General features: G+C 40.6%; 1 protein-coding gene across 8 annotated transcripts; it reads left to right on the forward strand.

The window, feature by feature from the left end:
• The first annotated feature begins 3,234 nt into the window (after positions 1–3,234).
• Positions 3,235–7,959, forward strand: ARMCX3 (armadillo repeat containing X-linked 3). 8 transcript variants are annotated; one of them, XM_055338960.1, is made up of 5 exons: positions 3,235–3,371; positions 3,880–3,987; positions 4,237–4,334; positions 4,593–4,662; positions 4,923–7,959. In XM_055338960.1, exon 5 carries the CDS (start codon positions 5,069–5,071, stop codon positions 6,206–6,208), a length of 1,140 nt encoding a protein of 379 aa, XP_055194935.1. In that variant the 5' UTR covers positions 3,235–3,371; positions 3,880–3,987; positions 4,237–4,334; positions 4,593–4,662; positions 4,923–5,068; the 3' UTR covers positions 6,209–7,959. The 8 variants fall into 8 exon arrangements, with proteins under 8 accessions (XP_055194935.1, XP_055194933.1, XP_055194938.1 ...); XM_055338958.1 differs by having other exon boundaries at positions 4,274–4,334; XM_055338963.1 differs by having other exon boundaries at positions 3,880–3,975.
• Positions 7,960–24,319: the final 16,360 nt, after the last annotated feature.

Consider the following 24,319-nt stretch of genomic DNA (forward strand, 5'->3'; position numbering starts at 1 on the left):
ATAAAATATCTCCCTCCCCCACTTCAGTAAATTTTCCAGTTTATTCCAATGTATAACTCCCAACTAAGATTTTCCCAGTTTGGCAGACTTCCCTGTCAGACCTTTCTCAGTTGAATCCATTCCTTCTTTAAAACTCACCCTTTCAATTTATCTCACCTCTTTGTCATTTAAAGCCACAATTTCTACCAAGGAACCTAGAAACTAGCATTTAAAATCTACTTTGCTCTCCATTATACAACCATCAACAACTATTTAATGGCATGTTATTTGCCTGACAGATTGTTTCAAAAGCCAAAAAAAAAAAAAAAAAAAGGAAAGGAAAGGAAAATCCTTAAGCATTTCCTCCAACAAGCCTGTTAAAAGTTCCTGAGCCTGCAGAAGGCTATGTGAAGCCCCTGCTGAAAGGGAACCTTTTGGCTCAAATTGGTATGTGGTCATATGGGCTAGGTGTCTTAGAGAGTGCCCCAAACAAAAAAGCATCAGTAGATGGTAACACTAATAGGACTGCAGAGAGTGAGGAAAAAAATATAGAAGATTGTTATTTTAAAAAGCTGCGTTACTTTTTGTATTTGCTTTTGTTTTCATATTGTGTAATAGTTAATTTTGTTTGGTTGCAGGCAACAGAAACCAAACTAGGTTAACTAAAACAATGAGGGATTGTAGAAGACTAGGGTCAGCTCTGAGGGGTATAGGTAGGAGGAATTCACAGACGGTCTCTTCAGGATGCCATAATTCCGCTGATTTTCGGTGTTGTTGTTGTTGTTTTTAATCTGCATTCAAGATTTAAATTTTAGTAAGAGAGTATTGAGTTGGTCTGTTTTGGTCTCAATGCCTACCCTTTTGCTGGGGGGAATGAAAGGGGTATTTAAAATGTAAAATGCACTTTGTTTTTTTACCCAGAGTGAAATATAAAGTTGTTTCAGATGTTGATTTGCAGGAGCCTTTTAACTACTTTGGATATTAACCCATTGTCCAGCTATGAATGAGGTGCTGGGAGCCTATGTACCACAGAATGTCTTAGTTGTAATTTTCACATTAGCTAAACATCAGAGAGGTACAGTTCAGAAATGGTAAACACAGAGGATTGTAGTCTAAGTCCAAGTTATCTGGCTTTCCAGACAAGATTCCACAGGGTTGTATTTACAGCTCAGTGTCTTGCCCTCATTGTTGCCTGATCAACCTCTGACTTTTTCTGAAAGCAGAGGTCTCTATCAAGGAAAGACCCCCATTCATAGAGACTTACATATAAATCTAGATCTAGGGGTGCCTGGGTGGCTCAGGGATCACGGGATAGAGTCCGGCATCAGGTTTCCCCCAGGGAGCCTGCTTCTCCCCCAGCCTATGTCTCTGCCTCTCTCTGTGCGTCTCTCATGAATAAATAAATAAAATCTTAAAAAAAATCTAGATCTGAACAGCCGAAGCCATGCATTAACTCTGCATTCTCTCTCTTCCAGTGGGCCAAAAGGGAAGCTAAGTCCCATTAGGAGTGACAACTGAATAATTTACCCTGAGAAATACAATGGTCAGAGGGTACTGGAGGTTTCTGTAAGTTTTACCAGACCATTCTCCCTGTAAGCAAGCTACTACGTGGGAAGCCGCAACCTCAGAAGGTTGCTTAGTGAGCCTGAAATCAGAGCAAGGGCATTGGTTCACCTTAAGTAGTGGCTTTCAGCTAAGGAAGCTTGAAGTACTCTTCCACATTATGGGGATGGCTCTGCCAAGGAAAGCTGAATGTTCCATTCATCTTAGCCAGGACTCCCTCTCCTTCCCAGACAGCACTTGGGTGGGAACTAGGAACACTTTCCTCTGACTCTTCTTTTCATACATTCCTATGCTCGAGTAAGCTCCATGCTGCACATGATCTTTCTCTGAACACAGAATCACATAGTCGATTTGGTTTTCTGTTTGCTAAATTTCAGTCATATCTTCGTACTGCCTCCTAGAAGTTCCACTGATACGAATTTCTCTGACTTCTGCCTATTCCCAAACTCTCCAGTCTCGTGATTTACTCCCACATTGTCTGTGGATTGTGAAAGTTATACTCAGATAATAACCTTATATCTGAACTATTAAAGACTATCCCATTGTAGATCCCAATGTTCTGAGACTATTTTATTACTTTTCCCAAAATATAAAAAAAAGTTCAATCATTGCTGACAGGTGGATCATTGAGCTCACCAAACTAATCAGTGAAACGGTTCCACACTAATTACTAGAGGCTGCATTCAGCCAATTTAATCTTGGTCTCAGTGTTTCTCTAACACTTATTTTATTTAAAGGCGATATTCTCTATTTGTGCTCAAGTATATTTTGTAATGTTCTCTTTTATGCTATTTACTTTGTCGGTGTGCATGGCTTTTTGGACAGATACCCACTATGTAGCTGGGACTTCTACTCAGCCTTTTCTGTGTTACTGCCTTCTGAGGGCTCCATGCCTCTTCCTTGCTAACCCATGCAAGGGAAAGTGTGTAGCTCTCCTGTTTAGAACACTGGCCTAGTCAGAAGATTTATGCAATCTTAAACACTCTAATGAGCTCAGGGTTGTGTTATGTGCTAGGCCTCAAGACATTAAGATTGTTTGGAGTGAAGTGTGTAACACTCCCCACGAGTGAGAAAATGTGGGGCTTTTGGAGGCCATCACCCAACATCACTCTGACTCCCACTCTTTTTTCCCCCTCAAATGAAAATAGCTTTATAGTATTTTTTTTCCACAAAAGAATGCAGGCTGGGGGCGGGAGAGGGCAGAACAAAAAGAACAAAAGAAGTATTTAAGAAAGTAAAAAAAAAACAAAAAACAAAACAACAAAAAAACCAAACCAAACCAAACCAAAACAAAACAAAACAAAAAACCACTCTTACTCCAGGTCTCCTTTTCTGATGGCTTTTTCGTTTCAGATCTGGGACCAGATTTCAGAGGAAATGATAGACATTAATAGCTGGGAGGAGGGGAGGCTGAAGGAGAGGTTGCTGTCCCAGGAGTTTAGGGAAGGAAGAGGCAATTTTTCAAAAAGTGTAAGTGGCCAGTAGCCCCAGGGGAAGATGCTGTCCCTTCCTGGTAATCCGAGGAAGGCAAACACAACTACGGAGAGATGGGATTACCAAAGAAGAAAGAGTAACAGGCCTGGTGTGGGGGAGGGAAAGAAGGGGGGCGGGCTCTCCTCTGCCGCACTGCTGGTGGGAGGGGAAATTAGGGACCCGAGTTGGTGGATGACGTAGCTCTCACGTGACCAAGAGCTGACGTGTGCAGAAGTCCTTCTTGTTCTGGTCCTTGTTCCCGTCTGAGTACCAGCTTCCCAGTGCCCTGAGGGCCAGCGGGCCTGCGGCAGAGGGAAGGAGGAGGAGAAGAAGAAAATTGTCCCGGATCCTTGCAGGTCAGTGCCTGGGAGATTCCATAAAGTGGGGGGGGGGGGCCAGGGCGTAGGGCGGAGACCGTCGCGGGTCCTGAGGCGCCTCCGCCGTCTCTTCCCCTCGCCAACAGCTTTCCCCGACATCTGTCCCGCCCGCAGCCCATTTCAATCCTGCGAAATGGTGATCAGGGGGCTGTTTGGGGAGGAGCCCAGAGAACGGGAGTGGGGAATCTGCGGGGAGTTGAGGCCGTAATCCGGAAAGGGAGCCGTGGCCTGGGTGTTGGCCCCCGGTCCTTCAGGACAGCGCCGGCGGGGAAAGGCTGGACATTCGGGGAGGGGGAAGGTGCAACGTGATGTGTCAGCAGAACCCTAAGACGGGTTAATAGGGGTGGGGAACCTTTGACAAACAGGCCCCTGAATTAGGAAAGAGTTTCATGTTCTGGGGACTGGTCGTCCACCAAGCACTCAGTAGCGGCCGTTTCCCGTCTTTCTGACTGTGGCTGTGTCTTCCTAACCGTGGCTCTGTGTCTAGGGGGTCCAAGCCTCTCCCGGGTTGCCAGTCTTTCCGTAGGTTGCGGCACTACGCCAGGCAAGAGAAGAGGAAGGAAATTAACCCCAATCCGTGAAGGTCGATTTGAGGGTAAAACGATCTGGAGACCCTAAGAGGGGCGGTGGTGGGGGTAGGGAGAAGCCAGAGATGGCAATAATCTAGGTTAGGGCTGAGTCTGAGTGTGTTTCTTGCACTCTCGGGACTGTGGTGAAATGGCGTTCGGTGTGTGTGTGTGTATGTGTGTTGCGGGAGGGGAGGGCTGGGGTGTGGGGGTGGGGAAGAATGACAGAAGGGGAACCTATCAGAGAGTTTGTTCATAATCCTCCTCTCTCTCAACAGCACATAGTCCCCATGATTTCGATCTGTCATCCTGCAGGTCTGCTGTAGCAGGTGGCACCACTTGAGGCGAGGGAGGAAGTTTCCTCGGATCAGTAGAGGTTGGTAGGCGTGGGGTCTGCCTGGAATAGGGGAGGGCCTGGAAATCAGCCACAGTTGGAGGAGTTCATCCAATCCGACCTTATTTCCCTAACATCCCTTCCGTTTCAGGTTAGGAAAGGGGCAGGCTTCTGCATGTTTTGGATGGCATAGAGGTTAAAAAAAAATCTGACAGCGTGGATGGTGAATCAGGAAAGCTAGGAATGTGAACAATCAATCCATCAAGTCCTCCCTTCTCATTGGTTCTGGTCTCTCTGCAGATTGCAAGGGTTGTTGGGCGTGGCACACCTCCAGGGGAGGAAGAAGGGACAAACTGCCTGTCTGGAGGAGGTTAGTGCAACAGTGCCACTCCCTGAGGACACCTGAGGTTGGGGCTGGCCCAGGCCCCAGCAGACACTAAGGGTTCCATTCCTTTATTTAGGCTCTGGGAGGGGGTGGGCTAGGGAGGGTAGAGGGAGTATATATAGGGTTTGTTAACAATCTGCATTTCCTACTGGCTACTCATTTACTCTTCTGTCCTCCTGTGCAACTCCCTGCCTGGGACAACACAAAAGAGAAACTCAAACCCCATTTCCTTCCTCCACCCCCAGGTCTACCTCCAGTGTCAGCTGTTGTGGCCTTGAAGTGGCTGAAGACGATCACCTTTCACAGACGTGCACCCAGGCCCATAGCCCTCCTCTCCCAGCCTGAGTGAATACTTGGTTCCTTGGTCCCTGCTGTTGTCAGGGACGATTGCATGGGCTACGCCAGGAAAGTAGGCTGGGTGACTGCGGGACTGGTGATTGGGGCTGGAGCCTGCTATTGCATTTACAGACTGACACGGGGAAGAAAACAGAACAAGGAGAAAATGGCTGAGGGTGGATCTGGGGATGTGGATGATGTTGGGGACTGTCCTGGGGCTAGGTACAATGACTGGTCTGATGATGATGATGACAACAGTGAGAACAAGGGTATAGTGTGGTACCCACCTTGGGCCCGGATTGGGACTGAGGCTGGAACCAGAGCAAGAGCCAGAGCAAGGGCCAGGGCTACTCGGGCTCGCCGGGCTGTTCAGAAACGGGCTTCCCCCAATTCTGACGATACTATTCTGTCCCCTCAAGAGCTGCAGAAAGTTCTTTGCTTGGTTGAGATGTCTGAAAAGCCTTATATTCTTGAAGCGGCTCTAATTGCTCTGGGTAACAATGCTGCGTATGCATTTAACAGAGATATTATTCGTGATCTGGGTGGTCTCCCAATTGTTGCAAAGATTCTCAATACTCGGGATCCGATAGTTAAGGAAAAGGCTTTAATTGTCCTGAATAACTTGAGTGTGAACGCTGAAAATCAGCGCAGGCTTAAGATATACATGAATCAAGTGTGTGATGACACAATCACTTCTCGCTTGAACTCATCAGTGCAGCTGGCTGGACTAAGATTGCTTACAAATATGACTGTTACTAATGAGTATCAGCACATGCTTGCTAATTCCATTTCAGACTTTTTTCGTTTATTTTCGGCGGGAAATGAAGAAACCAAATTCCAGGTGTTGAAACTCCTTTTGAATTTGGCTGAAAATCCAGCCATGGCTAGAGCACTGCTCAGAGCCCAAGTACCATCTTCACTGGGCTCCCTCTTTACTAAGAAGGAGAACAAAGAGGTTATTCTTAAGCTTCTGGTCATATTTGAGAACATAAATGACAATTTTAAATGTGAAGAAACTGAACCTGCTCAGGATCAATTCAGTGAAGGTTCACTGTTTTTCTTTTTAAAAGAATTTCAAGGGTGTGCTGACAAGATTCTGGGGATAGAAAGTCACCATGATTTTTTGGTGAAAGTAAAAGTTGGAAAATTCATGGCCAAACTGGCTGAGCGTATGTTCCCAAAGAGCCAGGAATGACTTCTTGATTTTGTAGTTTAGAAGCAACACACATTGTGAACTATTCCTTTTCTCCACCTTGTTTATATGGTAAAAGAATCCTTTTAGCTGCAATTTTGAGTGATGAATATCATTGTATCATCAATGCTTAGTTGGTTTTCAAGTCTAAGCTGGATGAATGAATATCACTACCTATTCTGAAAATATGTTTGTTGCTTTTTATCTCATTGCCTAGATTGAAATATTTTTACTATTTCTTTTGCGTGACAGTGAACCAGTCGGTCATAAGTAAGCTCCCTCCTGTCATTTGCATTAACTTCGTGTATCATCAATAAAGTTGTGTGTTAATGCTGAAAAAAAAGAAAGAAAAAAGAAAGAAAGCATTTTTGTCCTTGGTTTATAATCTAGTTGGAGAGATAAGAAATATACAAACAAAAAGATAACAATATCTGGAGCGTATGCTCATTGTCAAATGTGTGCTCTCAGAGCATAGAGGAAGCAAAGGCTTCTGTGGAATATAATAGCTACAAACTTCTGGAGGAAGCAACCATCGAAAATGAGTCCTGACTGGGTTAGGTAGTTAGGCTTTCCAAAAGCAAGAGTGAAGGGGCGTTAGAGGTAGGAGGCATAGAGGTAGGACGCCTTTTCCTATGACTGGGAGGAGATTAGTCACCTTAGAGTGGAGAGCGTGGGGATTGGAAGTAAATAAATTTGGAAAGCTGAGTGAAGCCAGTTTGTAGAGAGATGTTTGAATATTATCCCACTGAACACAAAGAGCCAGGAAATATTTTTGACCAGAAAGAATAATTGGAATTCATATTGAGGTCTCTCGCTCACCAGCTATGCAGTGTCCGCAAAGGTGTGGAAACATGGATCCTACCAAACCCTGGTTGTAGGAATGAGTACACTGAGTTTGCACAGGTTTGTGGAGGGCCATTTGATAATACATATAAGCCTTAAAGCATGTAAAAACCCTTTGTCCTAAGGAAATAATTGAGTAATTGGCTAAAGACTGTATGTACAAGGCTCTTCATCCCAGCATTGTCTGAAACAGTAAGAATTGGAAGTAACCTAAGTGTCTAGCACACTGAATTTGTTAAATAAGTTAAGGAATGTTCACAAGGTATATATGATAAATATGTCGATTCAAATCCATATTGCCTGGAGAAGATATTCATTCTGCATTGTTAAATGAGAAAGGTAGGTTAGATAGCAGTGTTCATAGAATGATTCTATTTCTTTTTCAAAGATAGTAAAACATATATTGAAGTAGACATTAACAACTGTGGAATTAAAAAAAACAACAACTGTGGAATTATAAATATCCAAACAGTAACTGGTATATTTAAGTGGAAGGATAATGAATGATCTTTACCATTTTACTTTTTATTCATTTATGTATTCTCATTTATATAAAATGAATATTGTTTTTTTGGAAAAGAAAGTGTTGGGAATGAAGCAGGTGATTGGAGCATGTACTGAGTAGAAAACAATTTAGATTAAAAATGAGATAGGTTGAAACTTCCTCTCTGAAATGATAGACGAGTGATGAAGATGGGACTTGTCATGAAGATTAAGTTAAATAATACATGCAAAATACTTAGAATGTTCTAGCACAGAGCAGTTAATTAAGAAAAATGAGCACCCCTAACTCCCTAGAATGTAGGGTTGATAGTTTTTTTTGGTTGACCTTTGTTTTGCTGGGGGCATTCTGCCGTGTGTCAGTGTCATTTAATAAATAATAACAATAAAGGTTAGCATTTATTAAGTGACTAGTGTGTAGAGTTCTGTCATTCCTGCAAGACAACTGTTAAAATAACTTCTCAAAGGAATAAGGTTTTCTTATTTCCAAGGACTCAGTATTTCCTCAGACATGATCCCACCAACCTCTACAACATATTCCTAGTGAGATCAGGAAAGGGTAAAATCCTCTGTTTAGTTACCATCTGCTTCCAGCCCCAGGCTTCCATAGTACCTATCTTAATGTTGTCTATATTAGATAAAAGGATCAGAAACTGATTGGCTTAAAGTCATTGCATATGGTGACCCTATTGAATCACATACTAGTGGAGACTCATTTGACACTAGTTTCATGGGTGGGCACTGGAAAAGGCAACTAACATTTTTCTTGCTCTATTATTAGGTATGAGAAAGAGATTTGGGAGGGGAAGGCTAATCCACTTAAAATAAATTGAGTTTGAGGTATCTATGTGACATCCAGATGGAGACAGCCTATTGTCATTTGAATGTATTCAGCTGGCACTCAGAGGGAAAAAAAAGATTTGAGGGCCACCAGAGGATGAATGGTAATTGAGGACATGGTTGTAGATGTGTTTCCCAGAGAAAAGGTACAGACTGTAAGAGTGGAGAGGCGCCAAGAACTTTGTAAGGAACTGTGGCAGCTGGAGAGAATTGAAACTGAGTGTATACCCATTCAGGCACTTTCACTATCCATATTTCTATATATTCTATGTGTAAAATTAGATGATACTATAAATAAATTTTGGGAGCCTGATTTAAAATTTTTCTAATTTTCTCCTAAAAATATTCATTGGAAAGACTTGAGAAATTAGAGACAATGAGAACACAATTGTTTTCTGACCCAGGTATGGAGCTTGAACATTTAAAAACAATATTCACATCAAGCCATGTTGGATTTGGGGTGCTGAGTGACTTATTACTTAGCATCATTTTAAAGGTGGGTAAAAATGAGGTTAAGTAATAAAAAGCCACCACATGGCAGGGGCATAGGCCTGACTAGCATCCATCTGCTCTTGGCAGATTTCTCCTCCTCTCCTTCCCTCCCATTCTTTCCCCCTCTCCCTCCCTCCCACTTCTATCTTTATTTCCTCCTTCTGGGAGATGACTGGCTGCAGGCTCTCTGTGCCTCTGTGACCATTTAATTCCCATGACACTAGGTCAAGCACCAGTGGGCATTTAATACAGAATAATAATTCTCATTGCTGTGGTAATGTGGTGGCCCAAGGTGTGACTGGATGCCAAAAATTTTCTGGAAGTCTTGTTGAACAGAAACTGGGAAGGAACTACTCTTAGCGTGGCACAGCCCTATGTGCCCTGTGTGTACTTTTGATGTCCCACACCTGGTAGTATTTGGAACCTAATCACCTGGACTTTGGGAAGTGCTGTGTGAGACAGATGTGTGACAGCCTGGTCCAAGAAGGCCATATGGCTGGTCAAGTCACACACTGATGACCTGATGTTTTCATATTGGCGACTGCTACTCTCAGGCATTTTGGGAAGGGTACAGCTCTAGGATTGTGGCAGATCATGGGGGCAGAGAGGAGGCAGTGTTCTTTCTTTAGAGATGATGGCAGTCCTGAGAAACCAGGGAAATTAGAAACTCAGAGGATATTTTGGTTTTGTTCTTATCTAATGGTTTTAGGAATTTGAGTGGATCTCCCTCAGTCAAATGTGTTCAAAGGTAATTTTACAAAAAAAAAATAGAGTATAGTTCTTTTATAAATTGTCACCCAAAGCATAATATTGTAAGGCTCAGAAAACTGGCTTTCTTTTTTTAAATTTGTATTTTACTTGCCTTGTCTCAATAAATATCCCAAGTGTTGGTTTAGCAAATTGATGTGGTTCAGGCAAATTTTGTGTTTATACCTCTTTTTTGGTTAATTTCTCTGTTAAATTCCCTTGAAAATGGTTTTTCTAAGAATGACTATGACTATTTTCAATATTATCATTGTACATTAGTTTTACATCACTTCCAGACTGAAGGTTTTTTTTCCTGGTTTCTCTATTTGAACAATGGTTCTTCCTTGCCTTTAAACAAGAACTATCTTACTGCCATCTTGGGGTGCAGAGAACTAGGATAATAGTCCCTGATCTGCCCTGCCCCGAGGTGTGGTATTAAGCAGGAGAACAGATATTCATGTTTCAGAATGGTGTACTTCCACACTTGATTCTGTCCATTGGGTCCTCCTCAGGCCTTGTGGTAAGGGTTTGGACGACATGTGTGTTTGGAGAGGCCTGGGGAGAGGAAGAAAGGGAGGTGGGGAGAGCAGGACGGGCTATTGGATGGGTCACTTTACCTTAGAGGTTCATGCACAAATAGTTCAGTCCACCATTGAGTTGGGCTTAGTGTAACTCTCTGGCCCTGTTGACCATTTATATTTCAAAAAGTGAAAGAGTAAGCATAATAATACAAAGTCTTTGTTTGAGCAGAGTCCTCTGTTTATTGAGCATTCCTGAGTTTACAGAGAAAAGAACATATAAAGTGGGGTATAATTTCTTCTTGAAAATAAAAAAGAATGATAATTTATTACTATTAGAAAGATAATTACCAAGTAGGTCAGGTTACCAGTGTTTGATGCTCAAAACGTTCTCTCCCTAACATCAATCTGTATCAGAAACCAAATTATCATCAGATGATACTTTATTTAGTAAATCAGGGACAAGCTGATTTAGCTAGATATTGGTGCCACCAAAGCAGAAGAAACTGGTGCATTCATGTCTGCTGTGGGAATTGACTTGTTGCAAAAATCAAATACTTGTATTCAATAGTTCAAGCATATTTCTCCCTGGACACAACTATAAATTTTGTGTGTTTGGATACCCCCATGACAGAGGCAGAGTATCAGTGGATGGCAGTTTTATGACTATAAAGATGTATTATCAATTAGCTTTCGTAAGAGTTTGAGAGACGTATACTTTTACAGCAGGAGGAAACTAGTATTTGCAATGCATTCTTCCCTACATGTTGATTAGTTCCTCCCTTTTCTGGATTATTTTTGTTTGATGAGTAATGATAATTTGTTATTAAATTTTTCTGAAACCCAAGCAAAATGAATTGTCACTTCTTTAATTACTTTTTTCCATTTCCATTTCAGTCTTCTGTTCACTGAAATGTGATTTAACTGTGTTCACGCTAATTTTTATGGCTTTCTTTTGATAAACTGTAATGACAATCCAGACAATGACATGGATTCATAAAGCAAAACTTTTAGTTTTTACTTTCTTTTATCATTTAAAATGAGTTAAATTGATTCCCTTTTTCTATTAGAAAAATGGAATTTAGGCAGGAAAAATAAAAGCAACAATATTTTATAAATTGGAAATCCATTCAAACTGACTTGGACAATGATTCATTATAATCAGTTACTATTTAACATCATCAATCTTCACCTCTTGTTAAGGTGGTCCTTGTAATCTACAGTTGAAAATTGGAAGTATTAAATCACACCATGTCACCTATGAAAATTCAATAAATTCCCGTTTGTTTTCTTCTAATATAAAGATTAAATCTTTATGTTGTGAATATCATATCTTGTGAATGTCTATAAATGTATACCACACATATGTGATTGTTTAGGTGGATATGGTTATAACCAGTGGATTATTAAGATATTAGTAACACCCTGGAATTGTCTTTCAGCTATTTTTAAACTACTGATAGATGTCCCGGATATATTTGTTTTAATGTAGAGAGGGGAAGGATTTTTTTACAGTTTATTTTGATTCTTTTTTTAATTTATTTTTTATTGGTGTTCAATTTGCCAACATATAGAATAACACCCAGTGCTCATCTCATCAAGTGCCCCCCACAGTGCCCGTCACCCAGTCACCCCCACCCCCCGCCCACCTCCCTTTCCAACACCCATAGTTCATTTCCCAGAGTTCGGAGTCTCTCATGTTCTGTCTCCCATTCTGATATTTCCCACTCATCTTTTCTCCTTTCCACTTTGTTCCCTTTCACTATTTTTTATATTCCCCAAATGAATGAGACCATATAATGTTTGTCCTTCTCCGATTGATTTATTTCACTCAGCATAACACCCTCCAGTTCCATCCACCTCGAAGCAAATGGTGGGTATTTGTTGTTTCTAATGGCTGAGTAATATTCCATTGTATGCATAGACCACATCTTCTTTATCCATTCATCTTTTGATGGACACCGAGGCTCCTTCCACAGTTTGGCTATGGTGGACATTGCTGCTATAAACATCGGGGTGCAAGTGTCCCAGCATTTCACTGATTCTGTATCTTTGGGGTAAATCCCCAGCAGTGCAATTGCTGGGTTGTAGGGCAGGTCTATTTTTAACTCTTTGAGGAACCTCCACACAGTTTTCCAGAGTGGCTGCACCAGTTCACATTCCCACCAACGATGCAGGAGGGTTCCCCTTTCTCCACATCCTCTCCAACATTTGTGGTTTCCTGCCTTGTTAATTTTCCCCATTCTCACTGGTGTGAGGTGGTATCTCATTGTGGTTTTGATTTGTATTTCCCTGATGGCAAGTGATGCAGAGCATTTTCTCATGTGCTTGTTGGCCATGTCTATGTCTTCCTCTGTGAGATTTCTGTTCATGTCTTTTGCCCATTTCATGATTGGATTGTTTGTTTCTTTGCTGTTGCATTTAATAAGTTCTTTATAGGTCTTGGATACTAGCCCTTTATCTGATAGGTCATTTGCAAATATCTTCTGAGGGGAAAGATTTTAAAAAGCATCTGGAGAGTATAGGCTCTGCATTGGTAGACAACATTATGCCCCCAGCGGGGCATTTGACTACCACTTTGAGACAGATTTGAGAGTTACCAGCATTCTGAGAAGTTATTTTTCACAATGAACTCAATTTTAATTTTCTTTATTGTGTTTTCTTAAACCACAGAAATAACTCATGCCTATTAAAAATTAAAACAAAAAAATTAAAACAGATAAACATATAAAGTAAAATATAAAACTATCTCCCTCTTTCCCATCTTTACAGTTACTCCTATTAAGTCCAATGTGTTCCATGCGTATACAAACATAAATGATAATACTTATTTACATTGTTATCAGAAAATGACTCATAGTCCATTGTTCTGTTTTGCAACTCTTATGTCACTTAAAATATATCACCTGTATCTTTCCACGCATCTCTTAGCTCATTTAACTTTGTTCACATTGTCTTTCTCTGGAGATGATCTACATTTTTAGGTAGTCATATCACTCAGCCTTTCTCTTTAGGGCTTCTAGGTTTGGGCTCATGCTGAGGCAGACTTTTCCCATCCCAGGGTTTTAAAATAAGTTTTTTATATTTTCTTCAAGCTTTTAAAAATGACAGTGTGTGTATGAGTGTGTGTTTAATCCTTTTGGTATATATTATGTAAGTGGTATAAAGTAGAGAAGTAATTTTACTTTTTACTTCTTTTTCCCAGCCCCAGTCATTGAATATGCCATACTCTCCTTTACTTTTTGGCAAAGCTTTTCATAGTTATTAGTCTAGGTTATTTACAAAATGTTGTTCTCTGTAAATGGAAACATTATTGCTCTTTTTGCTATGTTTGAGGTATGGTACACTGAGGACTGTAGGTGAAGTCCTCTATCATGGAATCATTTTTATTAAAGATAAAGTTAATAGTACTGGGTTGTGACATTAGTAATTCATTGTATTGTGAGCCCATTATGAAAACATTTAAAATACCAGAAGGATAAATACAGTGTACTTTGGACTAGGAGAATGCCACTATCTGTGAAAGGTAGTCTAGCAGATGACTTCGTAAGTAGGACAACACTTCACTCAAAGCAATCTTAACATTGTCCTGGGATACGTGATAATGAATGAACTGATCAGTGTATTTGATAATTTGAAAATGTACTAGCTAATTCAATCTTCCAAGCAGGAGAGTTATTATATATTGTTATATGTACCTTGGAACCAAAGATAAACTGATCCTTTTGAGTCATGGAATGAACTGTCAGATCTAGAGCACTTGAGCACTATGAATTAAGATACTTCTGTGGACACTAACAAGATAAAGTAATATTCTTATAAAAAACTGGAAGAGGGCACCTGGATGACTCAGTCGGTTAAGTGTCTGCCTTCGGTTCAGGTCATGATCCCAGGGTCCTGGGATCAAGTCCCATATTGGGCTCCCTGTTCAGTGAGGAGTCTGCTTCTCCTCTGTCCTCCTCCCCCAAACGCTCCCCCCCCCTTATGTGCGTAAGCACTCTCTCTCACAAAAAAATAAATAAAATCATCCTTAGGGGAAAAAAGCTGGAAGAGATGGAGATTTAAACTTATAAAACACATCTGAATACAAAATAAGAAATAATATAATAAAAAATGAAATAAATATCAGTGGGACATTGACACTAAAATAATATTAGGCCAGAGTACAGCTTTTTCTTGCCCAACTTCTGAGTTCTATTTGTTTATATGTCTTATAATTTGCTAGTATTTTGATTTTACATTTATTATTAGTATTGTTTATATAGTTCTCTTTTATGTACTATCTTTAACAGGTTTGGGTTATAGGGTTGCTAGTGTTATAAAATTCATTAGTGAGCTTCCAATTTTTTAATTCTTTTCTGGTAGAGCTTGAGTAACATGGGTATTGTCTCTTCTTTAAATATTAGATAGAACTGAACTGCAAAATCATTTGCTTCTGGTTCCTTTTTTTGGGAAAGATTTTATTATTTATTTGACAGAGCACAAGCACAAGCAGCAGGAGTGGCAGAGGGAGAAGCAGGCTCCCCACCGAGCAGGGAGTCTGATGTGGGGATCAGCCAGCCCAACTGACTGTGCACCCAGGCACCTCTACCCTGGTTCCTTTTTTAGTGGTAGATCTAGAATCACATTTCCAATCCTATCTCTAGTAATTTGTCTACTCAAATCCTCTATTTCTTGAGTTAATGTTGGTAACTTCTATTAGGAAATCATCCATTACTTCTAGAATTTTTAATTTGATGTCATAGATTTATATGTAAAATTATAATTCTTTTAATTACATCTATTTATGTAGTTAGACTCTTTATTATTCATAATTTGTATACTTTTGCTTTTTCTCTATTTTCACTGAGTTGTACTCATGAAGAATCTGTTTTATTGATCTTTTCAACGAACCAGCCTTTAATTTATCACTTTTACAATTGTTTATCTTGGTCATTATTTTTATCTTTAACTTTTCTCATTTCTTCTATTTTAGGATATATTCTGTTGTATTTTTCCTTATCTAATTTTTTTAAACTTTTTTTTAAATTTTTATTTATTTATGATAGTCACACACACACACAGAGAGAGAGGCAGAGACATAGGTAGAGGGAGAAGCAGGCTCCATGCACTGGGAACCCGATGTGGGATTCGATCCCGGGTCTCCAGGACCGCGCCCTGGGCCAAAGGCAGGCGCTAAACCTCTGCGCCACCTAGGGTTCCCCCTTATCTAATTTTTAAAGAAGAATGTTTATTTCTTTTATTTATGCTCTTCTTAAATAATAATGGTAATTAAGACTTTATTTTTCTCTGAATACAGCTTTAGTCATGCCCTATAGGCTTTGATATGATGTATTCCCTTTTTCTTTGCTTTCCAGATAGCATGCAATTTTAGTTTTAATTTTCTCTTTGACCCAGTGGTTATTTTAGAGAACAGTACTATATTATCAGGCAGTTACATTTTATGGTGCTCTTTTTTTTAAATTTTTTTATTTATTTACGATAGTCATACAGAGAGAGAGAGAGAGGCAGAGACACAGGCAGAGGGAGAAGCAGGCTCCATGCACCAGGAGCCCGACGCGGGACTCGATCCCGGGTCTCCAGGATCGCGCCCCGGGCCAAAGGCAGGCGCCAAACCGCTGCGCCACCCAGGGATCCCTATGGTGCTCTTTTATTATTTATTTCTAATTTTGTTAAGACGGTGTGCCTGTAAATTCTTTAATTTTTAAAATATATATCCTTCTTCATATAATCTGAGTTTTTAAATTTGAAAATTGTATTTTTCAGTCCCCAAAATTACTTTTCTTGCTTTAATTATAGTCTTTGCAGTGCTATCATTATTTATTTTGCTAAAGATTATATCTGATTCCTTTGATTGTTCTATTTCAGTGGGAGATAATATAAATTTACAGTTCACAGGCAATGGATGTGAATATTCACTTATGGAAATGATACAAGGGACTGGAGAAATTTGGAGGATCAAAAACTCCAAGGAAGGTCTTCTGGGAGCTATCCTGTGGAGGCAGGACTGGGATTTGACTGAAATTTGTTTGAAATCAATTTTATGATTCTGTGTTTATTTTTCCACCATATTCACATTTCCTTCACTGTTTCTTAGACATACCTAGTGATGCCTATCTAATAGTACATTAAAAAATTTTCAGAAAGTATCTTGAAACTGTTACCCATCATTTATCTGTTCTCTCTCTGTCTCCCCAACCCCTTGCAGATCTGTAATGTATCAAATTAGCACAGTGTTCCAGCTATTGTATTTTGTGTTGATTACTTTAGTTGTAGGTTAAGAAAGCTGTGCTCAGAATTTAGTGTCTAGGTGAAAGCAGAGTGCAAGCAAATAAGTTGTGTAGAGACCATGGCTTGATGAACAGCTGATATCATTTCCCAATGGGCTCATCCTGCTTATGTCTCCAAGGAAAACCTCTCAAGAGTGAGAAGAAAGCATACAATTATTTACTAATGGATGGAGTGACAGACATTGAAAATTATTGAACATTTCGAAGTACTTTCTCACTGGAATACTGGAAAGAGAGTGCCATTTCCTTCTTCCCTTGAAGATGGTTTCTTATTTGATCTTAAAGTAGAGATTTAACATTGCACTGGGGATTATAAATATATACATATTTGCCTGTATGCTTATATGATAGAATATTATGTTTTGCTTATGATAGAACATTATGTTTTAGATATAAACCTGTGGTCTTGTTCTTCTCTACCACAATATTTCTTACTTTTTTCATTTTCCTCAGGAAAAATTTATGGAAGGGGTTTGGAAGCCCAAACATATGAAAATATCATACTAGATATAGTTGGTGCTCTGCCCTGAGATGTATCTGGTTACAGTTTTATTTGTATTCAGCCTGCTGAAGACTCAGTGTGTTCAATATGAGTCTTCCTTCAATTGTGCCACAATCTCTTCATGTATTGCCTTTTCCTTATTCTTTCTAGTCTCTCTTTATGGAAATTCTTCCAGGCATATTTTAATTCTTTTCATTCTTTCTGCCATGTAGTCTAGCTTCTCATTTATATTTTGTATCACTTCATCTTTTTGGGCTCCATTCTGGGTAATTTTTTGAGATCTATGTTTGGATGTCTTAATTATCTCCTTGCTTTTGAGTTTACTTGTGGTAGGACCATACACATTTCACCAGTTCCAGATTATTTTTATGTTAATTTATATCCTTTAGTTATCCAACATGTAGGAAGTGTGAATTCAACCCCACACCTATGGGTGGAGTTGGCCTGGGTTCTAATTGCTCCCAGAGGGCTCTTTATCTACCCACATCCTCACATAAAAGATAAGCAAAAAAGTATTTTTCCTGTGAGGAAAGGTTTTCTAGTCATCATTTTGTGTCCTGGTTGTGCTTCTCGGTAGGGTCTGGGTTTAGACAGGAGCTCAGTACTAACTTCCCATCTTCCACTGCCTAGAAACATTGCCTTCTGTCACTAGGTGGGATTAAAACCCTAGTCCCAGGCCCTTAAAACCAATATCCATCTATTTGTCTTTATCTTCTGCTGTTAGTTCCTTCTTTGCTTTCTGGGGAATGCCATTTCATTATTATGAGCTTGACTGTATTACTACTTTTAGAGAGGTGCATATTCTATCATTTCTGTGAGAGTTTCAGGTGGGAAGAAGAAAGTTTTCCAAGTCAGTTCAGACTTCCACTGACTGGAAACTTCTCAGATAGGTTAATTGGATTGGATTGTGTAGGTGACTTATGGTCCTGTCTCTTAAGATACATTTGTGGGTGGGAGATGGCTGCTTTATATTAGTCCCAGACAGAGTATAGAGTCTTACCAAGCTTTCTATGTCCCAGCATAGCAATGGCAGGATGCAGCAGAAAAAGTCTTGATCAATCAAGGATGACCCAGAAGCAAATAGAGAGCCACCACGTCTGAAGGGGCCACAAGGAAGGAATGAGAATGTTGAATTTTGTAGATGACACCGGAACCATATGGACTCCTTCCTTCCAACAATTGTAAGGCACTCTATAAGCATTCTCAAATTTAAACACAACCATGGATAAAATGGTAGATCTTGAACTGATCTTGACTGATTTCAGTCACCCCCATGTAGTGAGACAACAAAATGGAAATCTTGAATATTGCTATAGAAAATAAAAGTTGGATGTCTTAAACACTTGAATTTGTGGACTGAGATTTATTCCAATTTCATGAAAATATATCTACATATATGTACATACAGATTTGTTTATGGATAGTAAAACAGCTGGAAGGATATACCACAGTGCATTAGCTATGGCATTCTGTAGCAGTGAGATTACAAGATATTTATAGTCTTTTTTGGCTAGGTAACTCTACTTTTCCTTATTTCAGCTCAAATTTCACTTCCTTAGGGAATTTTTCCTGTCCCTGTCTACTGCCTTAAGGATGTGTCTTGATCTTCTGGTATATGCTTTTTAATGTCTGTGTTCTAGTCCTTCTCTGTACTTATATGAAATTATAATTATACATACACATGTGTGATTACTTGGTTAATATACTCCACTAGGCTGTGAGCTTCATGAGTGCAAAGACTCAATCTGTTTTTCTCACCATTGTATTCTCAGTAACTTGCATAGGCACTTAATAAAGACTTATTAAATGAATTGATTAATACATTTCTGCATTGTTTGAATATTTTTACAATGATTGTACTAATACTAATTTCATTATTAAAAGAAAATAAAAATCATCCTATTTAAAAAACAACAACAGATCATCTATTTAGTCTGATTCCTAATATCTTTGAGGGTCATACTTACCGTCAAGAATATGTTGGTAATTATATTCTCTCTCTCCTGAAAAATCCATACACCCTACACTCCCTTCACTCCCAACACACAACCGTGCGTATAATTTCCAGGTATTTTTTTTTACTTGATCAGAGAACACTTGGTCTAAGTTAATCAGTATGGTCAGTGGGTGAGAATTCCTTGGATACTGGCCTAAGCCTGGCTGAGGGGCCACCAGGGAGGTGGTGGACTGGCAGGCAACTACCTTACTGGAAGGCTAGGTTGCTCCTGGGTTCTCTGGAGTTTGGGAATAAGAGACTCACCAGGATGCACTCTCTGGGCCAGGTGAGAGGCAGCAGAAATGATTCAGGGCAGATTCTACTCAGGCATCATGGATAAAGGCTGAGAACAAGTGGGTCTTGGGGGCTTTCCGCACAGCAATCACTTCTCTGTGCTTCGTGGAAACCCTCAGCTGCAGAGATCTAGGAGGGATCTCATTCTGGTTTCCATTGGTAGGAACAATGCTTCCATTTATGCTGGGACTGAATCATCTCTATGGGAAACTGGAAGAGGGATGGAAATGGCCAAAGGCATTTACTCAGGTCACCTCCTTGGTCACCTGTCCATGTATATCCTTGGAATGAGCAACAGAGTTAGGTGCCTGAATGCAAAGAATGAGAGGCTCTGAAATATGGGAAGGGGTCAGGAGATAGCACTTTTCCTCACTCTTTTTTTAAAAGATTTTATTTATTTATTCATGAGAGACACACACAGAGAGGGTGAGACATAGGCAGAAGGAGAAGCAGGTTCCCCGAAGGACTCGATTCCAGGATCTGGGGATCATGACCTGAGCCGAAGGCAGATGCTCAACCACTGAGCCACCCAGGTGCCCCTCCTTCCCTCACTCTTGACAAGACAGGGAGGATCAGACCATCTCTGCATCCCTTACACTCCACACTCTCAGCTGCCTCAGCCTCACACTTCTTCCCTTTGTCCAGAGTTGAATCTCATTGTTTAGAAGGATTCAGTCTAAAAATGTATTAAATATCTTAGCATGTTTATTAATACTTCTTCCATAGAAAAATGATACAATTGTAAAAATTGGACTAAGGCACTTGAAATGATGCCTTCCTCTTAGGTTGGAAATTTTTTTTTTGTGACAGATTTTTCCTCATATTGATTCCCTGTTATTTTTTCAGTGAAAATAATTTCATGGCCTTTTTTCTGATGGTAAAAATGATTGCATGCTGATGCTTATTTTTAAAGGCTGAAATAGTATTGGAAAATATGAGGAAGTAAGTAAAAATCTCATGTTCACTCCCTGCCTCTATTGCTGACCTCCTGCCAGCTCTCCAGCCCCAATCCCTGCCCACTCCACCCTCCATTTTGGTGGGTGGACATGGTTGCTAGGGAAATGGAAGGTAGTATTGCCTGTGGGATTGAAGGTGGAGAGAGGGGTCTGGGTCCTGGGGATCCCATCAGCTCTGAGAAAGGTATGAATGAATCTGAAAACATTCAAAAACTGTTACCCAGAGTCAGGAAAAGCAAGCACTGTGACCAGTATCCTGAATGATTAATATCTTTTAATAACATTTTATAACTCCTTTTACAAAGCTCTTGCTTATTGTGGCATAGGCTGTTAGTGTTCCCCGATATCCATACTGTCTGCTTCCTCCTGGGCAACCAGCTAGATGACAATGATCAGTGTCCCTTATGAATGAATGGGGCTGTAAGACTGAGTTTAGTACAATGAATTGCAGGAGTGGTGAAGTTCTCCCTCAAAAAACTCCATGCCCGATCCGTGCTCTTTTTCCCCCCCTACCTACTGGTTTAATGGAGAGAACTCTGAGTACTTAGTGGAGAGTGGAGTATAATAACATGGAATGAGCGAGGGACTCTGAATGACCATGGCAGCAGAACCTCTCTGCTGACCTGGAACATTAACTTAAGACTCTTTTGTGAGCGAGAAATAATTTTTTCAAAAATTATTTTTGAGTCTTTTTTAAAAACTATTTTTGAGTTTTTTTTGCTACAAGAGTTCTAGCTTTTTATGCTATTATGACATTAATAGATTTCTTTGCTTCCTTTTTTTTTTCGACTTCAGATGATGAGGATTATACGAACTATATTCCTTCCTTCCTATCATACCATCTGCATTGGTCAAATCAAAATCTTCCCCTCTTTATTCACTCATTTACTACTTTGTTTGCTTTCATCCCTATTCCTCACTTCCATCCTCCTCCCCAGAGGCTACTGTTCTAATATATTTGATGTGTATATTTTTGAGTTCTTTTAAAACTTACATTATTTTGTATGCATGAATTTTTGTGCATTTTTATTTGGGGGGCTATACTTGATATGCACCATACATTCATTAGTAAATATCCCTCTAAAATCAGCAACAATATTTTTAAAAATCAGTGCACTACTTGGTCAAGCAGAACTAGCAACATTCATTTTATTTTATTTTTTTAAATATTTTATTTATTTATTCATGAGAGACACAGAGGGAGAGAGGCAGAGGCAGAGGGAGAAGCAGGCTCCATGCAAGGAGCCCGAGGTGGGACTCGATACCACCACCCCGGGGATCATGCCCTGAGCTGAAGGCAGACTCTCAACCATTGAGCCACCCAGGCGCCACACTACTTTCATTTTTAAAAAGTACAAATCTATTAAAAATTTCAATCAGTATACACACATATATAATACAACATAGTAATGTTAGATGCTACAAGCCAATGTGAATCCAATGGAATGGGAAAAACCCACACATCTAAGCTTTAAGAACCATTTTTTTTCTCTTTATATTAGCATTTTCTCAAATACATACATGGAAAAAATGAGGTAACTGTAAAATGTGCATGGAATAGACCCCTCCCTCCAAATTACATCACAAAACAGGTGCGGGGGCCCAGTGAGAGGCAGGGGCTAGGGGAAGGTGCCTACTGTCACGCAGAGGCTAGAAGTTGGTAAATAAATGAGTAAACAATGACAAGCTCCCACCACAGGAGAGCTTCGGTTAACATGACATCTATAGCAAGGTCGGCAAATCCCAAACATGTTTTATAAATCTTTTTTGGGGATGACTTTAAAAAAAATGTTGCATTACCCTCCTGCCCCGACCCCCCATAGCTGCTCCTTGGAATCTGTGCTGCAGCCCATGACGATGCACAATCCTGGAGCCTGTTTCCGCCAACCCCCGACCCCCAAGAACCTTAAGGATTCTGAAAACCTTTTGTTGGGGTGGGAAAAAGTCGAGGGTTGGAGGGGGCGGTTCTCTTGTAAAACACGTGGAATTTCAGCAGTGCTATAAATATGGAAACGTCACCAGGAGTTATATACAGTGAGACTTTGAGTTCTCCATGAGAGTGGGGCCAGGCTGATGGGGTCCCAAGACAGGCTGAGGGGAGATAAGGAGCCAGGGCAGCTTTGAGAGAACGAGGGTGGTTGGAGCATCCCTGAGGCAGCAGGCGTCAAGGGCTGCCTGCTAGGATGTGCCGGCCCCACACAGAATTCGTTCTGGGCTGCAACCCCAGCTGGGGGTTTGACAGGGACCAAGGACGGTCCAGACTCTATAGGAGCCTCCTCCAGACCTTGGAGGGCAGGGCTCAGGCTGGGAGGGGGGCCCCACGCCCTCTCTGGTCTCTGTCTTCCTGGGACTTCCTTGGAGGAGACTCGCCCAGGCAGGTGCAAGACAGGGCCCTGACTGGAGGGAGAAATGCCCTGCAAAGTGTATGGTCCCGGAAGGCTCTGGGGATGGGTGTAGTACAGTGCATGGCAGTTGTCAATCAGTTGAGCACAGACCATCAGCCCCCAACTCCACCCAGCACTACCAGCAGCCCAGCCCAGCCCAGCTCCAGCAGCACAGGTGTCTGCAGACCAGGTGGTGCCATCAGACCATTCCCTGGCCACTGGGCATTGGCCCTGGTTGGTTCCTATGTCCTCCTTTAAACCAAAAGAAAACAAAGTGTTTAAAAACCCACACCCCCAAACCCTACATGCAATTTTGAGTCAAATGAGTAAACGATAATTGCTGCTCCTCACATTCACACACACACACACACACAAAAACCAGAGAGGAGAGATGGGGCATGGGTCTGGCCCTCATCACTGCCAGGGAGGGGTGGCCACCAGAAACAAGGAGGTTACTCGCCCCTGCATGGCCCAGGCCCCCTCAGGATACATGCCACCCCAGCTCAGGGCCTGTCTCTCATCTGTTCAGGAGGCTGGTTTTGATATATTTTTAAAAGATTTTATTTATTTATTCATGAGAAACACACACACACACACACACACACACACACACACACAGGCAGAAACACAGGCAGAGGGAGAAGCAGGCTCCATGCAGGGAGCCTGATGTGGGACTTGATCCCAGATCTCCAGGATCATGCCCTGGGCTAAAGGAGGTGCTGAATCGCTGAGCCACCCGGGCTGCCCGATATTTTAAATTTAGATAATGGTATGGTGCTGTGCCTTTTTTTTTTTCTGCTCAGCAGCATTTTAAAAAATATGTTACATGTTACTCTGTGTACACGTAGTCTGTAGTTTCTAACTGTTGTATGGTGTATCACAGTGTTCATGTACTCTAATTCACTTCTTCATTTTCCTAGAAACAAAATCTAGATTGCTTCCAACTGCATACTACCTCACTGTGATGAATGCCATTAAACATATCCCCTTATATGCCTGTGTAAAATGTGTTCTGGAATATATGTCAAATAAATAGAATTGTTAGGCCATAAGGAATATCTATAATTAATTTGATTAAGTACTGTCAGATTGTTTTTTGGAATAGCATCTCCAGTCTAAAATCTAATCAGCTGTGTGTATTGAAGTTCCTATGTCTCTGGACCCTTACTAACAATTGTCATGTCCCAGCTTTCTAATTGCTAACCAGATAAGTGTAAATATATTTGTGATTTTATTTTAATTAGCAACTGCCTGATTAATAATGAGTTTGAACAACTCTTCATGTATTTTTAAGGATTTTGTTTTCCTCTCCTCTGAGTATACTTGTTATATATTTTGCAAATTTAGGGTGGTGTGTATCCTATTCTTTTCTTTTTGATTTGCAGGAGTACTTTATGCTAGATATTAATTCTTTGTTAGTTTAACATATTGCAAATATGTTTTTTCTATCTGTTATCAATTAACTTTGTTCCTGGTGTCCTCTATTGAATAGAAATTCTCATTTTTAATTTAATCAAATCTATTAATCTTTTTTTGGCTTTTTAAAAAAAGATTTTATTTATTTATTTATTCATGAGAGACAGAGAGAGAGAGAGAGAGGCAGAGACTCAGGCAGAGGGATAAGCAGGTTCCCTGTAAGGAGCCAAGTGGGACTCGATCCTATATCCCAGGATCATGCCCTGAGCCAGGCAGACGCTCAACTGCTGAGCCACCCAGGCGTCACCCTTTTTGCTTTATGGTGTGTAGTTGTG

This window comes from Nyctereutes procyonoides, unplaced genomic scaffold (assembly GCF_905146905.1).
Source record: "Nyctereutes procyonoides isolate TBG_1078 unplaced genomic scaffold, NYPRO_anot_genome, whole genome shotgun sequence".
NCBI classification, from domain to species: Eukaryota; Metazoa; Chordata; class Mammalia; order Carnivora; family Canidae; genus Nyctereutes; species Nyctereutes procyonoides.

Excerpts from the sequence above, each read along its gene's own strand:
- ARMCX3 (XM_055338960.1), top strand. The coding sequence starts at position 5,069 with ATGGGCTACGCCAGGAAAGTAGGCTGGGTGACTGCGGGACTGGTGATT.